This window comes from Varanus komodoensis, unplaced genomic scaffold (assembly GCF_004798865.1).
Source record: "Varanus komodoensis strain SLA01 unplaced genomic scaffold, ASM479886v1 scaffold54, whole genome shotgun sequence".
Taxonomy (NCBI): domain Eukaryota; kingdom Metazoa; phylum Chordata; class Lepidosauria; order Squamata; family Varanidae; genus Varanus; species Varanus komodoensis.
Window position 1 is genome coordinate 810883 of NW_025336142.1, and position 16661 is coordinate 827543.

Genomic DNA, 16661 nt, shown 5'->3' on the forward strand with positions numbered 1-16661 from the left:
CTTGCCAAGGAACGCATGGGCTGTCCTTGCAGCCGGCTTCTGCACTGTGGTTATACAAGGATAACCCTGTAGGGCAAAAATGCGAAATGGGGTGTGGCAGTTCCAGGGAACAGGTGGGGGGGCTGGAAGGGCTTTTGGAGTTAAGGGGCTCTTTGGCTGTAGTTTTTACTGGCAGCTCCTAGCTGGCTGGGGCAGCCCCCCTCCCCCCCCAAAAACCTAAGATTGTTCGGAGAAAAAGGCACGGTCCCGTTTCAGAATGTTGCTACAGCTGAGCTCTGCTCTGGTTCTCCTCCTCTTGGGATGCCGGGGTACATGGCTTGCCACTTGTCTTCACTCCTCACACGACAGGCGTGGGAATCGATGGAACGCCTCCTGGGCCCTGTGGCTCCCCGCAGTCGTGCTCTTCCTTGGCTGCGCTTTCCTCAGCCCTGCGTGCAGCAGCTGAACTCGTGAGATCGCTGAGTGGCACCCACAGTTATTCTGACTTGATTTCCTTTTGTTTCAGCGGATGTACTCCAAGTCGGACTGACACTGGATCCAGCCCTCTTGTGGTGCCCATGCTTCTTTAGTGAGGGAGAGGCGACATAAGAAGCCTCGCCTTGTCCATCCTGCCGTGTCCTTGAGCGTCATGATCAGGCCTGCCCTGATGCTCACTGGTCGTGGAAGCACGTCCACTGTGGGTGGCTCACTTTTACGTTAAAAGCCATCGCATTTTAAAATCCCGGCGCGCAGAGCAGTGCCTGCCCCCGTGCTCATTCCGTAGGCTGACTGTCCTGCATGAAATCCTGCCCCCACACGCCAGAAAGAACCAGAGGGCTGCCTTTGATTCACTGGGGCAGCCTTCCCCAACCTCGACCCCTCCAGATACTTTGGGGTCCCACTCCATGTGGAGGGCAGTAGGTTGAGCAGCACTGGTGGGCCCCCTCAGCGTTGTTTACACTGTCTGTCACAGGCATTAAGTCTCCTATAAGCGCTGGTTCGGAGGCTCATGGAGAAGCAGCAGTCTTGATCGATAAATTTATCGTTGTTATTCTCATAATAATATACCACACAATAGCTGAAAGCTCTCTGGTCAGTTCAGAAAAATGAATATTTTGCAGGATTAAAGCCTGACCATATAATTTATTTGACTAATTGCAGTGGCTGAATTGCTTGCTTATTGTTTCAGTTTGTATGCTGCTACCATAGCCTGTACCTAGATTGCCCTTTGTGCAATTCTCTGTGTGGGGGATGAAGGCATCAGAAAGGGGGAGCCGGATCTGAGGTTCTTGCAAGATTTCGCCTTTCGTGGATGCTCCTTTTGCAATGAGCAGTTTCGTAAGCTCATCGGGAAGGATGGTTGGCCACGTTCAGAACAGTGGGGACAGTTGTGGTCCGTCCTTTTCGGCAAGATGCTGCAGGATCTGAGCAGAGGCACTCAAAACAGTTGGGGCTGGAACTGTTCCTCCATGAAGACAGTGTACAAAATTGGAGGCCTTTAGTATAGAAAAAAAGGCAATTGAGTTGTTAGCGATAGAGGTTTGTAAAAGATGCATTGTGCAGAAGAACAGGAATGACCCCCCCCCCGCTCCAAATCAGAACCGTGCGGTCACCCAAATGAAAGGATTGGCAGCAGATCCGGACAAAAGAAAGTGCTTCACGCAGTGCACAATTATATAATGGGATTTGTTGCCCTGTGATGCCGCGGTGCTGACTAGCTGAGGCAGCCCGAGAAGGGAATGAACCCAGTGTATGGAGGAGGGTGCCTCCACTGATGGTGGTCGCTCAGAAAGGCCAGGTGGGACTTTCATGTGCCGAGGGAGCAGGGCACGGCACGGCACGGCTGCTTGCGATGCCTACACGTGGCAAGGCGCCTTCACCGTGCATGGTGCAGACCGGCTAGAGAGCTGCTGAGCGAGCGCCACGCAGCAGCCCTTGCCGCCGCTGTTGCTCTTGCGCGTGGCCACACCCTCCTCCTTCCTCCCTCCTCCTCGGCGCCTTCCATGGTGTCCTGAATCCGTCCACAGCTAGTGGATACGTAACCCTGCACGGATGCCCGGGAGCGAGTCTCCACATTGTGCATCCCCCTGGTGCAATCTTACTGCTCTGCCGTAGAAGTTGTACATTTGCAGTGATCCGATCTGCTTTGAAATTTGTGTTTGTTCTACCTACTCACTCCCTGCTCTGCCTTGAACTTTGTATATTTGTGGATTTGGGCTTCGTTCAAGAAGCTGAGCTGGAGGGTGGACAAAGTTAATTAGGAAGAGAGTCCGTTAGCAAACTTTTTTAGCTTGTGAGTGCATTCCAGCGTTGCGATGGCTGGGACCTGATAGGAAGGGCTTCCTTTGTGGGCCGGCAGTGCCAGTGGCTGGATCGCAGGCGGGGGCTGGTGCGGGGAATGAGTACGGCCGGCCCAGCAGGAATCAGTGGGGAGGAATGGACAAGACCGCCGTGACTTTATTTTGGGACATGTTCGTGTGCTGTGTGAACTTGTCTGTAGTGTGAGTGGAGGTCCCGGTGGAGCTGGCTCCGAGCAAAGCATCTCCGCAGAATAGTCCTTAGATCTCTTCAGCATTCCTCTCCTTTGAAGATGGAGAGATAAACGACAAAGCCAGTTTTTTCAGGGCACAGCACTGGAATTCCAGGCAGCCGCAAGGTTGTGTCCGAGCTCAGCTCTGATCCGCCTCTGTCTGCCAGCAAAATGCGGCCTCGGGCAGCACCGCCCTGCTCTGTGATTCACTGTTGCAGCGGTGCGGGGCCAGGAGCCAGCGGCAGTGCTGCCACAGGTCCGTGGCCAAGTCAGCCATTGGGGCCAAAGGCGTTTGCGAGCATCGCGCCTGCCCGCTCGCTCTGTGCCTGGAGCATCGGCTTCGGCTGAGCGATGCAGCGTGCAGTTTGGTATGCGTTCGGGTGTTCCTGGGCAGAGCCCCGGGATGAGACAGGCCTCCTCCTTGCTCTCGGGACCTTTGGTCAAGATTGTAACCTGACGCTCGGTGACATCATCAGCACAGGCACCAAGCCCGCTGCCCATTTATTCTGGCTTCAGGCCCTTCTTTTAAATGTGTGGCTGGGGTTCTTTTTCGTCAAACCGGTTAAATGCTTCAGCAGTGTTCAACCCAGTAATGACCATCAGTTATTTGCCCCGTTCTCATTGTCTTAACCCATTTTGCCTACTTTGCAGCGTCCTTTAGCGCCCAAAGTTGCAGCATTCTTATATGGTTGCCATTCCATTCGCAAAACAAGCCAGACCAACCGATGGGTCGGTTGTCACCAACTTGAGGTGGACGTGCAATGGATGCGTGTGATCCGCAAGGCTGACCCCGCGTTCCCTTTGGGGTTTTATGACTTTGTGCATCTTTTCGGTGGGGGGGCTCTTCATTTGAATGCTGCTTTTGCTGCTTCCTTCGCGATGCCTCACCAGTCTGTTCAGGTCTTTGCCTGTTGGGATTTTGCATTAGCCGCTCAGCCACCAGAACTTCCTTGTGGCCGGCACAGGTTTGAAGTTGCCGTGGTGAGACAACAGGGTCTGCCAGACACATCTGCCGTATCCCGGGAAATCGCCTTTTATTTGGGCTAGAGCAGTATCTGTTTAGACGCGATGGCCCTGAGAGAAGAGCTTCACAAGAGGTCGAAGCCCTTCCTTACCGTTTGTGCAGGAAATGGCCAGTTGCTTGTGAGGAAGGCCAGGGAGCGGATCAGGCGATTCCCTCGACTCCGCACCGCACTGAGCAGTTGGCTGAAACATTCAAAAGGGAGTAAGGTTCACCTCACCGTTTTATGAGGCTCCCACGTATGGTTTCCTGTTACATCTTTCGGTCCTAGTGTTTTATGCCGGTGGGCTGAGGGGGAACAACATACTTTTCCAAACAACTGTTTTGGCTCCTGTGAGCAAGCAGGAGAATCGCCTCCCTGGTGAAAGTGAAACCAGCACACCTGAATATCCAGGTGTGTCTCCCCTTCCATGGCCAAGGTGGCTGTCCTCACCTGCTGAGGGTGCCTCACACGGAGTGGGACTATCACCTAGCCCAGCCCTTTCTCTTCTGACCAGCCTCACCTTCCAAAGTCATAGGCCAGCCTTTGCCAACCTGGTGCCCGTTGGACAGTTGGATTACAACTCCCAGCATTCCTGAGCTTTAGCTGGGGCTGGTAGGAGTTGAAGTCCCATCTTTCTGGAGAGCAGCAAGTTGGGGAAGGCTGGTACAGGCCTGTCCTCAGGCTTGTGCCTCGTGGGCGTTCTTTTAAGCAGGAGAGGCGCCTGTCCCCATTGAATGAAGCCCCTGCGCTCTGCCATGGGCCGGCACGGGGCAGAATCTGCTCCAGAGCAGTCACCTGTGTGCGCCTGCTTAACTGAGCCGCACGCTTCTCTGCACAGCTCAAGGCTGCTGTGGCACTTCCTTCCAGGTAGATTTTCATGGGGTTGGGCTCCAGGGACAGGAATGTGTGGGGTGAATGGAACAGGGATAAAGCTCTCCTGAGAACCCCTCGATGCAGCTGGTTTCTGCCTGCTTTCAGCCCCTGAGCTGTCGCCTTGGCAAGTTGCTTCTTTTGCTGCAGCTCTAAAGTGCCACGCATTTTATATTATTGCACTTTGCAATTCAGGGCATTTCCATTTGTTCTCATGGGAGGAGAATACAGGTAGCCGTTTGCCATCCGAGAAAGAGAGAGAAAAATGCGCGGAAATGTGTGCTTGCAGTCACGGCCTTGCGGCTTTGGATCCAGGAAGTTCCTTGTCGGCCGAGCAGGATGCCGATTGGCTGCTGCCGGACTGAATAGGCGGCGGCTTGTCTTGCCGTGCTCTGGAATTCCAGCCCTTTGCCAGCTCTGAATGTTTCTGATATGCCGGACTTGGGATGACGATGTTCGCAGCAAGCTCGCTCACTTTAGCCGGCGTCTGAACGGGGCGCCAGAGAAGGCTATCTTTGTCCTGCTGGTGAGCCAGTTGTGTGAACGCGGAAGACTTTCAGCGCTGCCTGACAGGAGGCATGCTTGCTTGTTCTCTGTCTCTCTGCGGGTTGGTTCGGCGTGCAGTGGTCGGTTTTGCCTCCTGCTCTTTCCCCCTCTGCCGAGCTGGTGTGTGTGTGGCTTATCTTTGGGCCTTAGCTGCTTGGTTCAGAAGTTGATGCAAAAAGCCTCTTGCTTTGCAGGCTGTTTATCAGAGCAGAACCCGGAAGCCCAGTCACATTCCTGTTGGAGCATGGCCTTCTGTGGCTGGAGTTCACTGCATATTGTACCCGTGCCCTGCAGCTTCCGTTCCCAGCAGCAGCGTGGTCTCCTGGCATCTTGGCTGAGCAAAAACTGGCTTAGGCCGTCATCGTTGCAGTGATCTTTTTTGTACAGGCTTCAGGCAATCCAAGCTGCAATCCGTGTTCTTTTTGATTTGATGGGTGCTTTTCTAGCTTTAACGCTGCGCACATTCGCTGATCACGGGGAAACTGTTTTCTTGCGATGCCACAGTTAGGCATGTCCCGCATGGCAGAATACACATCCCCATCATTGCAGATTGGATGTTCTAATAGGTTAATTTGGAATGCCCGAACCTTTTTGTGGAAGAAGGGAAGCAGGAAGCACTGCTGATCCGCTCCCTGGCAGCCTTCCCACCATCTTCTCCTGCCTGTTTCTGCTGCGGGAACTGTCTTTTCCGAGGGCTTGGTTCCCTGCAGCAAATGCCGCATCGCCACACGAATCCTCAGTTCAGCAGAGCAGCTGGAACTGAGGAACTTAGCAGAGATGGTCGCCTCCTGCCCACTCCATGCTCAGTCTGGGGCACTTCCTGGAGCCTGCGCTTAAATGCAGCCCTCATTGCTTTGCCCGAAAAGATGAGGAAGCAAAGCTGGGTGGGAGCAGGGGAAGGTCTCAGGTACCGCGGATCTTCAGTGGCTTGGAGGGGGACCCTGTAATAATTTCTTTCCTTCCCTGGAGAACTCAGAAACCGGTGGCACGGGCACTGCTGTCTTTCTCCAGCCGAATCTCCTACTGAGGGGCACAGGTTGATTTCCATGGCACTCGAAGTCCCCCGCAGGACTTCAAGTCCTATCATTGAAAGGCTCGAATGAGTCTTAATGGCCCCCCAGGCTCTTCCACTAATGAGCACCCATTGATGAGAGGATTCGTTGCCCCAGAGCAGCCTCCCCGACCTTTTGGGTGGGGATAATGGGAACTGTGCTCCAACCTGATGCCTCAGATGGGAAAGACCAGATGCCTTGTCCTGGAAGAAGCATCCGTTTGGTCTTTCCTTGGATGCTCCTGATTCTCATCCGGGTTGCTCTTCCTTTGATTTTAATATCTTGCTTCTTGTCCCGTCATCGAGAACGGAGCAGGGAGCAGCGGCGGCGGCATCATTCCAGGCACGGAAGACCCTCCTTTCCTGGCCTCTCCTGCGGAGCTGCGCCAGCCATCAGTCGGGTCTCCCAGAGGCGGCCTCAGTGCCCGGTTCAGAAGATGCTCGGTTCCACACAACGCCTTGCCGTGTGCGTGACGACGGCGGTGCTCCTGTGTCCCTGTGGTCGCTGGCATCCCCCAGCTGGCTCAACTTGATTGCTCACTGGGAGTCACCGCTGGTGCAGAGAAAACAAAGAGGGGAAATAGCTGTAAAGCCTCCCTGTTCCAAAGCCACAAATGTTGCGAGTCTGCATGTTTATTTTAGGTCTGGGCTTCGAGTGGCTGTGAAGGAAGGGACACCCTGAAACCGCTACGCCCGACGCTGCAGCGTATTCGTCTCTCGGCAGCCTAATTTTTGAAAAAATCACCACGCAGGCTGTGGGGGAGAGGCAGGTAGCATGGGGGGCGGGTGGACAGACGGGAGAAACGGGGCAATATGCAGCACTCTGTGCACTTCACCTGCACGGGATCGCTCGTTGCCCATGGCTAGCAGGCAAATGCTTACAAGCCCACTTAGATCCACTAAATTGCCAACAACAGCCGTCCCTTTTGGTCTTCAGTATATTAACCAACTTCAGAAAAGATGCTTCAGTGAGGAGATACGGAAGAGGCTCAGAGTTTGCAGTGAATTCTCTCCTAAAAATAATTAAAAATGCTTGTGAACCCCATTGTGTTGAGAGGTTACATGCCAGAAAGCACAATAGCTGTAATTGTTGCTGAAAATAATGCGGGAGATGCCTCGTCTCTCTCGTTGCAGTGATGGTGGCTGAATGGGGTTACTGTCCGGCAAAATAATAACGGGGTAATAATAGCAGAGAAGTGGCAATATCTGTTGAAGCACTTAGAAGTCCTTGTTTCGTTTTGTGAGCTGACAAATGGGGCGCGCCTGTTGTGTGAAGAAGCACAGTTTCTTCATTGTGGCCTCACTGCTTTAGGTGCATGGAGAACCCGGCAGGCAGGCGGCCGTCCATACGGGGAGACAGGTGCCAGCCGGCACTCCCTCCCCATGGCCTCACTGTGTGTTTCACTTTCCTTGTGACTCATCTTCTGAAAGTCCGTTATTAGGAGCAGCTTCCAGAAGCCTGCGAAAAGCAGAGTTTTGCCCAGTAAGAACCAAGTGAAAACATGCTTGTGCTGAAAGATGCCTCCTTGGGTTTCTCGGAATCTCTTAGTTGATGTTTCTTAACATCATGAACACAAATAACCTCCTTACTTAAGTGCTGTTGTTGCTTAAATGACTTTGGCTGCCCGTTTCTTACTTGTTGCATTCACAGCCTGCCTTTTTGCCTCTTTCAAGGAACCTGGTGGGGCCACACGATTCTCACCATCCCCGTGTTCTTGCTCTATTGCCTAAGAGCTTTTGGGAATTCAGGAGAAAGGGGATCATTCACGTTCCTTTGGGATCCAGATTTCTCAGGCATTTGTGGTCATTCTGGCTTTGCAGGATGACTGCTGAGACTGATTCACAGAAGCCAGTGGCCAAGTGGCCACTGCTGTGAAGGGCCTCTGGGTAGAGACCTTCTCCCTCAGGAGAGGTTTAATGTTCCAGGCTTGCGTGGCAAAAGATTTTCCCCAGGCCCTCCACCTGTTCACCCTTTTGTATTTGACAATTTGTAGAAAGCACTGGATTTCCCCTAGCGGTGAAAAGCTGCTGCCCCGCACAGTCATATTTGTGGGCTAAACCAACTTGGATGGCACCCTGCCCTGGTTCACACAGAATGGCTAAGCCATGGATTATTTAACCTATGCTGCGTGGCTGTGCCTGAGTCTGCCTGGCAGAAGATCAACAGACCCGAGGTTGGAGGGTTTGCTCCTGTTTCCTCCCCTCTGTAACTCGTATTCGCTTGAGTGCTGAGAGTGGATGGCTTTTCTTCCTCTTATTTTTCTTTTTTCCACCCTTCTCAATAACCCAGTAGCCTGGCAAAACAGCTATGGACTCTGGATGCTTCTGAATTCATATGTAATGACAACCCAGAATTCACAGGCCAGTGAAGCAGGGGTTCCCTTTCCGGGTTGTTCATGATGAACAGCCCATGGCATGTTAGTGTGACTCGCTTCAGGCATCTCAACAGGGCAGAATTCAGCAACCAATAGACGAAGTCGGGGCCCTCAAACTTTTTCAGCGGGGGGCCAGTTGAAAGGGGCCAGTGGTGGGTGCGGGCCGGCAAGGCGGTGCTGGCGGCGCCCACGGGCTGGTGAGGGGCAGGGTGGGCGCGCGAGGCAGCGGCTCGCTCGCTCGCTCGCTCGCTCGGAGGTAGTTTCTCCGAGCAAGTCCAAATGCTCTTCGTGCGCTGGGCACGTGCGGGGCGAGGCAGGGTGCGGCGGCGGCGGGCGCGGCGAGTCCAGAACCTCTGAGGTGGGCTGGATACGGCCCGTGGGCTGTAGCTTGAGGGCGCATGTACTAAATAAACCTTGGGTTTCTGTTATGTGTGAACCGGGTTGCTGTATTGTGACCAAAAAAACAAGACCCAGGACAGGGCTGATCAACAGCCTTAGAAGTATCAGTAGAATGCGCCTGTGTCCCGCAAGAACAATTTAGAAATGCTTTCATTGAATCTAAGACTGTCATCTGTATAAACTGTTATGCTTCAATAAAGTTTAAACAAATAAATGTTGAAAGAAACATATTTTGGATAAGTGTTGCCACAGTCAGTTGTGCTTGTTGTTCATGCCTGCCCAGAAAGGGTCAGTTCCAGACTGAGGAAGGCATTTAAACTGGAGGGGCGTACCGTGCATTCCGTTATTGCATTTTTACAATTTGAACATTAATAGCAGGAAAGGTAACGCTGTAAATCATACCACGCCAGGGGCTACGGTTTATTCTTTGTTCAGAAGTGTTCCTGAATAAAATTAGGCACTCCAGAGTCTTGTTTAAGTTACAAACAGAAAAGGTGATGATTCAGTTTCTTTAGACCCACAGAGAACATTAACTGTTTTCTACTCTGAAATGCCAGCTATCAGAACCGTTTTGCTTATGGGAGCGCCATGCATTTTGAAGTTCTTTTGTTTGCAACAATTTGTACCTTGCGTGAAAGATTTTGCCTTCCGCAACGATGCATATTTGCATATTATTTACATAAAAAGGGAATGTAGCGTTTCCTGTTGTGTATAACGTGGCAGTAGCGAGTGCCCGCTGGCTCGCAGGAACAGAAAGGCAGGCAGGGGAGCCTGGGCCGGGGACAGGCAGTTCGCCTGGGAAGAAGTGCGGCCTCTGGTTGGGAAGGTGTGCGGAACGGGCAGCCTGCTTGCAGGAAAGCTCAGGCAGCGTCAACATGCTCATTCCTGTACATCAAGCGCTTGTACGTCAGACTGTCCAGCATTCAAAGCAAGCGGCCCTAGCCTGCAGCCCGTCTTCGTCACTGCTTTGCGTGTGGGAGGGAAGTGCTTGCGTCAGGCAAATGCGCCTCCGTTGCTGGGGTGGACTCTTACCTCCCAGGCAGACACAGTGGCCGCAGGATTGAAGCATCCCTGCTTGGTGTGAGAGGAGGCGGAGCCAGAGCGGAGGGCCATGCACCGTCTGATTGAAACTGAACGATCAAGGTCACGTTTTCGTTAGACCTCCCCTTTGTCCGTGGTCACCCTGCTTGAGAATGCTGATCTTTGTGCATCCGCACAGGGAAGGCCAGCCTGCCCGGGACCCTTTACCTGTAGCCTTGCAAGTGTTGCTGTTGCCTAGTATGGCCTCTAGCCTGGCAGTCTGGGGAAGCTCCCAGCATTCCCGAGCACCCGCAGCCAATGGGCTTAGTGGTTGCACAGTGTGTTGCTGCGAGCGCTCAACTCAGGAAACGGCATCCGGATCCACCCCTTCCTGGAAGAGGGCTCCGGCTCCGGCTCCAGCCATGGAAGGCTCCATGCCATGGTCCTTGCGTGGGGTTTTTGTGCGCTCCGGCAGAGCGGGGGTCTAGCTGGGGTGGGGGGCAGGGTGGGAAAATTGTCTTCAGCAGTAATTGTAAATGCAACATTTTGATTTAATTTTTTTACTATTCTGACCAACTCTGTTATTCCACTGGAAGCACAGTTGCCATAAATAGCAAGTTTAGCCAAGGGGGAGGTGAATCACAGTGAAAGCTCAGTGAAAAAGAAAACCGCCCGAAATGAATGTCTCACGGAAAGAAGAATGTTTTTCTTTCTGATTAGATGCATCAGCTCAGAGAGGAGTTCTGAATATGCCACTCAGAATCAGATGCTTAATTCCAGGGAGCGCAAATGGAGGGCAGCCCCTCTTCTGCCGTGGAGCAGAGGGTTGAGCTGGGCCGGAATGAGGCCACCGATCCAAAGGCCCAGGCCGACGCCGCGGCTCCATTCTGCCCCCCATCCGTGGGGTCTGCCCGGCATGGAACCCTTTTCCAAAGGCAGGAAGTGCCTCCATCCGCTGAGTGTCACGAAGGCTAAACCCCCAACTCATGGCAGATAGAAATACCGTGTCATATTGCTAATGTTAGATTATTCCATTCTGTGATCTTACAAGGCATTTACACATACCCAGAGTGCTTCCCTGTTGATCCTGAAGCCCGGTGCCCGTTCTGCTAGCCCAGCCATTCATGTGAGGAGGTTATTATTATTATTATTATTATTATTATAACATTTCTATGCCGCCCCTTGCCGAAACCTCGGGGCGGCTTACAACATGATAAAATACATTGAAATACAATAGTACATAATAAATTACCATTAAATATAACAATACAAAAAATACATTGATTTACAAATACAAAATTAAAATTATCAGTATAAAATAAAAATATAGGAGGAGAAAGAGAAAGAAGAAGAAGTTGCCCAGGCCAGATCATATGTTTTAACAATTGAAATGATGTTTAAATAAAAAGGTCTTTACCTGGCGCCGAAAAACCAGTAACGACGGTGCCAGGCGGACCTCTTTGGGGAGTGAATTCCATAGGTTGGGCGCCACCGCAGAGAAAGCCCTCCTCCGGGTACTTACTCTCCTAATTTCTTTCATGGAGGGTTCCCGGAGAAGGGACTCTCCCGCAGATCTCAAAGGGCGGTCGGGCATATACGGACGTAAGCGCTCGTTCAGGTAGCCAGGACCCAAGCCGTTTAGGGCTTTGTAGGTCATAATCAACACCTTGAATTGGGCCCGGGCTTCAATGGGAAGCCAGTGAAGCTGATGGAGGACTGGAGTCATGTGAGCATAACGCCCCGTCCCCGCCAGCAACCTGGCAGCTCTATTTTGCACCAATTGAAGTGTTCGGACTGTCTTCAGGGGAAGCCCCACGTAAAGCGCGTTACAGAAGTCTAGGCGGGAAGTCACCAGCGCGTGTGTCACCGTCGCCAGGCAGTCGTATTCCAAGTAGGGGCGCAGCTGATTAATCAGCCGAAGCTGAAGGAAGGCGTTCCTCGCTACCGCTGTCACCTGAGCTTCCAAAGAAAGCTCCGGGTCGAGGAGTACACCTAAGCTGCGGACCTTATCCCTAAGAGGGAGTGTTGCACCATTCAGGACCAGGTCAAATCCACCCTCTCCGAAACCCGATCCGCCAACCAACAGGACCTCCGTCTTGTCTGGGTTGAGTTTCAGTTTATTGGCCCTCATCCATTCCCTTACCTCGGCCAAGCACCGGTTCAGCACAGCCACTGCCTCACCTGGATTAGTGGAGAATGAGAGGTAAAGCTGGGTATCATCAGCGTATTGATGATTCCGCAGCCCACACCTCCTGATGACCTCTCCCAGCGGTTTCATATAGATGTTAAATAGCAGAGGGGATAGAATGGAGCCCTGTGGTACCCCATGGCATAGCTGCCATGACGTAGAGACATGGTCCCCCAGCACTACCTTCTGGAATCGACCATCGAGATAGGAGCGGAACCACTGCAAAGCAGTGCCTCCAACCCCCAATCCCACAAGTCTATCCAGAAGGATACCATGGTCGATGGTATCGAAAGCCGCTGAGAGGTCCAGAAGAACCAACAGGGATGTACTCCCCCTGTCCTTCTCCCTGCACAGGTCGTCGTACAGGGCGACCAAGGCAGATTCAGTACTGTACCGGGGTCTGAAGCCGGACTGAAAAGGATCCAGATAATCAGTTGATGGAAGGAAAATGCCCAGGTTGATGGAAGGAAAATGCCCAGCTCCACTGGCAAGGTGGGGCAGCTCTGGAAACCGTGGCTTCCCTCCCTGGTGCTGCCTGGGATCCGTCATCCCACCTGGCTGATGTTTTCCAGAGGGAACGTGGTGCACACGCTGCCATGTAGGTGCAGTTGAGTAGAGCTGAGCTGGAGGGACGCAAGGGTGGACCCTGGTATCCGCCTGACAGCTGCTGCTTCATCCTCTCGGATCTGTGCTAGCAGAAGAGGGACCCGAGTTCATGTGCAGAGGGCCAGCAGCTGAGCGCGACCTTCCCATACCTGCGGCCGCCTGCCTCGATGCGCTCCAGAAGGGAGCGAGACCAAACCCATGATGTGCTCCAGGATGTTTCTGCACGCAGAGCAGTGTTTGCGCAAACTGTGCGCCGCCGTCCTTTGGAACCAGTCCTGAGCTGGGGTGGCTCTTCCCCTCCCCCAACACAAAAGCATTTTCCTGATATTGGGGCAATGCTCAGAAGGTGATCGCGCATCCCCTTCAAACCCAAGAACAGCCCCACTGTTACTTCGCCCAGGGCACGAAATGCCTTTTCGGAGGACTGACATGACAGATCAGCACCTGGCAAAATCCGGAATGAGTGCGAGGGAGGGGGGCTACTCTGGAAAGTTTCGTTCGGTTTAGTTTCTCACTGAACTTTTTCTGTTCCATTTCTGCAGCCATTTACAAACTTGGTTTTTAAAGGGTACATGAAAATCTGTATGTATGTTTATACGCGCTTAGGATGATGTGTGCGTTTTTGTATGTTTCCATGCACACTTGTCCAACTACGTTTATTTTTTTGAACCCCGAAATGTGGCGCATCTCTGTGCACAGTGTCCTCTGAGGAGGGCATTTTGCCCACCTTTTAGCCTACTGAAGTGTGTTTTTTAATTGGTGAACTACACGGAGTTCAGAAAATTTGACAACTGCTGTGGCACTGCGTTCCGGTTAGCACACTGATTTGGAAAGTGCCCATTTGGTAAGTTTGCCTTAAAAATGAAAGTGAAGCATTTCTCAGCCTTCTCTGGCAACAGGTAGCTCCTTCCTGTTTGGTTCCAGGGTGTGTTTGCAAAGCTGACCTGTGAAGATTGTTCAGGGGAGCACCTAGAATAAGAGCAAGTTTCATGGCCTGTGGTTGCTAAACAGCAGCGCATGCTAAACGGTGTATGGGAAATTACTCACAAACTTCATCTGCACGGAAGCAGCACTTGCGACGTAGTCTGAGTGGACCGAATCCAGACCCCACAGGGGGCCTATCCAAAACACAGGGGCAAGATTTAACAGCGCCTTCTGCTCCTATCTGGTGCCATTGATGCCATTTTAAAAAAGTGTTTTTGAATGCTTGCCTGTCTTTTGTTCAAATTAACGATCACCATGATTCATTGCATCTTAAAATGGTGCCCTCTTGAAAGGGGCCTTCCTGACCTTGAGAGTACTTGGCTGGGTTCACGTGTTCACCCAAGAAAGACATCCCAGTGGCGTCTTCTCCCCATCCCCACTTGGGCCGCATGAGTCGCATACTTGCCACTGTGGCACGTGGGTTGCCATGTCATCTTGAACCCAGCAAGGTGGATGATGGGAGTGACTTCCAAACCAACCCTTCATTCAGGACCCTTAACACAAGCCATGTCTCCTTCGGTGGCTTGGAATCCACTCCCATCTTCCACCTTGCTGGGTTCAGATGACATGGCAACCCACGTGCCACAAGGGTAACCAGGCAGGTAGCTTGGCATGGATGAGAACCGCCGTGTCCCTCGTCCCGTGATTGTGCAAGCCCAGCCATTGCCTTGAATATTGGGAAGACAGTAACTTTTTAGAAAATGAAACTTCTTTCTGCCGTGTTTCATCTTCATTTCAAACTCTTGCTGGTCTGTGATTTATAGGGTTACTCATGAGTGTTGTGCTTTTTTTGTTTTTGTTTTGGCATTGATATATCTTTCAGAAAAAGGAGAATTCCCGCATTTGTTTTGAGGAAAAGAGAAAAAAATAAGAAATTGCATGGACTTTGCAAACAGATGTTAGAAAATGAAAGGTAGGTCAAATGTTGGGCCTACATCAAAACATTCAGATTGATGCATTGAGAAATTTAATTGTAGTTTATCACTGGGAAGTGACATACAAATGAGTTTCAACTTCAGTCAGTTCAGATGAAGGTTGAAATGATGCTATCGACTCTCTCTAGAAAGTTAGTTGTGCTTAAATCCCACTGAAACCAACAGAATGTAAGTTTTTACTTCTTTATGCCCCATTCATTTCAATGAGGCCTTAGTGCACATAAGCGCCTTTGCATTTGGTCCAATGGTTAGAAAATGGCACTTTTTGCGAAATACAGCACCAAAGCAGTTCTTAATTTACACCTATTTCTAGCACCTAGAATGCACCCAGATTTGCTAAAGATACCCGACAAACTTCTTGTAATCATTTCCTGTACTTGGCAGAAGCACTGTTCAAAAGGCGCATGACAGTTAGTTCCAGGTGTGATGGAAATTCTGCTGCAGCGGTGCTTTTGCTTCCAAAATTTGATGACTTATTTATTCTGCAGCTTGTTAGACAATAGGATCATTGTTACGAAGTCACACCCTGAACTTGATACTCCATAATGCCCTAATGAGCTGGGAGAACAGGCCATGCCTAGCTTTGTACTCCAGTTGTGCGAACTTTGGAAGCAAAAACCACTCCCACATTCTTAGCACCTGGATGCAGCCGCAGTCTCACTTGTATGTAGGTAGGACACAGTGTGTGTATTAGTTTAATGGCCCTGAAATTAAATTGTCCCTCTTGCCTGTTCAGGTAGTTGGATATGCATAGAAATGGCAATGGTAGGCATGCGTTTTTATTCTTTATCACAGGTTAACATTTTGAGATTTTGATTAGGTTTTTTTTTTTAATCCAGAAGGGTTCCCTATAGAGAAAGGGCTCCCTGTTGAAGGCTGTGGCAAAAATCTTTTTTGCATATCTGCAGTCAGAAAAAAGTTTAAAATAACTGCCAGGACAATTTGCTTTCCTGCCTTGGAGCTGCAGAGTTGCTTTCCCTTGATATCTTGAAAATACGACCTATCAGTAAATATTTTACAGTGTTAATCTTTTGAGTGGTTAATGGTAGGATAGTCTGCGTAATCTTTTAAGTGGGTTCAGGGCCCTTTAAATCGCTTGGGCTTAGCAGTGCGGAGGGATGTGGTACTAGCTGAATGTTGCACGGGAGCACGCCGTCGGCCGGCCCGTTTCATCCGTGGTGGTCGGTGGAATAAACCCACAACATTATTGAATAGTTAGATAAATAATTAAAAACATCGAGGGCTTAACTTAAACTCCCTAAATCCTGCAAATTCAAAGTTGAGGCTTTAGTTTGCAAGCTTTTTGAGGTCCAGGACAATCTGCAGGTGCCTATTCCAAGTCAGAAAAAAAGTGCTGTCTTGCATGGCAGGGCACTTAGCACAGAAGCTCTGAGCTGCGCGGTGTGCTGCTGGTTTAGATAAAATGTACGCCGGTGTGCCATCGTTGGAGACTCTCACGACTGCCTCCCCACACGGTTGCCCTGCCCTGCCCTGCCCCCTTTTCTGCCTTCCTTCCAGGAGCTCCGGCAGCCACCTTCACGCGGACAGAAAGGGGCTGTGAAGGAGCAGCGCTGCTGCCCCGGCCCTCGTCTTTGGCCCTGCTTCATGCAGAGCACACCCGTGGGGGCGAGGTGCTGGCTCGCCCCTGGCAGTGGGGCAGCTGCGGGGGAGAGGGCCAGTTCGGCTACGAGGCAGCCGCTTCCTTGTTGTCCTGTTCTCTTGACGTCAGGAGACTGCTAATGGATGCTGACCAGCTGTGGTTGGACAGATCAGTGAGGCCTTTTAAGTTTCTGCTTCCTGGCACTGCAGTGGCCAGACCCTTAATGTTGTCTCACTGTATTTTTTGCGTTTTTTAATTGTTAGTAAAACTTGGAGCTTGATCCAAGATGCAGAGGTTGCAGTGAATAAGAAGTTCAGAAGCTTTGGGTCGAGGTTGCAGGAGGCCGAGCAAACAATTAAGAGGCGGAGGGTCAAGTGGCAAGGTTGCCACATCGTCTCCCAGGACTGAGGGCTGTAAATAGCTGAGAAGTGGAATTAATGACTGAAAGTGGAGCACAGTGTAAGGAATGTCAGGTTGGTAGGGGTTCTCGGGACTCCGGCAGTCGTGCGGAACTGTTTTTAATCAACATTGGCTTTAAACGCAAGGAAATGCTTGCCGAAACACCAAACCTAAA

At 51.4% G+C, this 16661-nt stretch overlaps 1 protein-coding gene across 4 annotated transcripts in view; it reads left to right on the top strand.

Annotated features, from left to right (window-relative positions):
* The first annotated feature begins 335 nt into the window (after positions 1 to 335).
* The window catches only part of CTBP1 (C-terminal binding protein 1), a 31073-nt gene continuing 14747 nt past the window's right edge, over positions 336 to 16661 (top strand). For 2 of the 4 annotated variants that reach the window (XM_044448261.1, XM_044448262.1), the window contains exon 1: positions 14365 to 14465. In XM_044448261.1, the coding sequence (XP_044304196.1) occupies positions 14459 to 14465 (7 nt within the window). In that variant the 5' untranslated portion in view covers positions 14365 to 14458. Of the gene's footprint in view, positions 677 to 2967; positions 2973 to 14364; positions 14466 to 16661 lie in introns of those variants that run through there. The other 2 variants (XM_044448264.1, XM_044448263.1) reach the window with 2 other exon arrangements.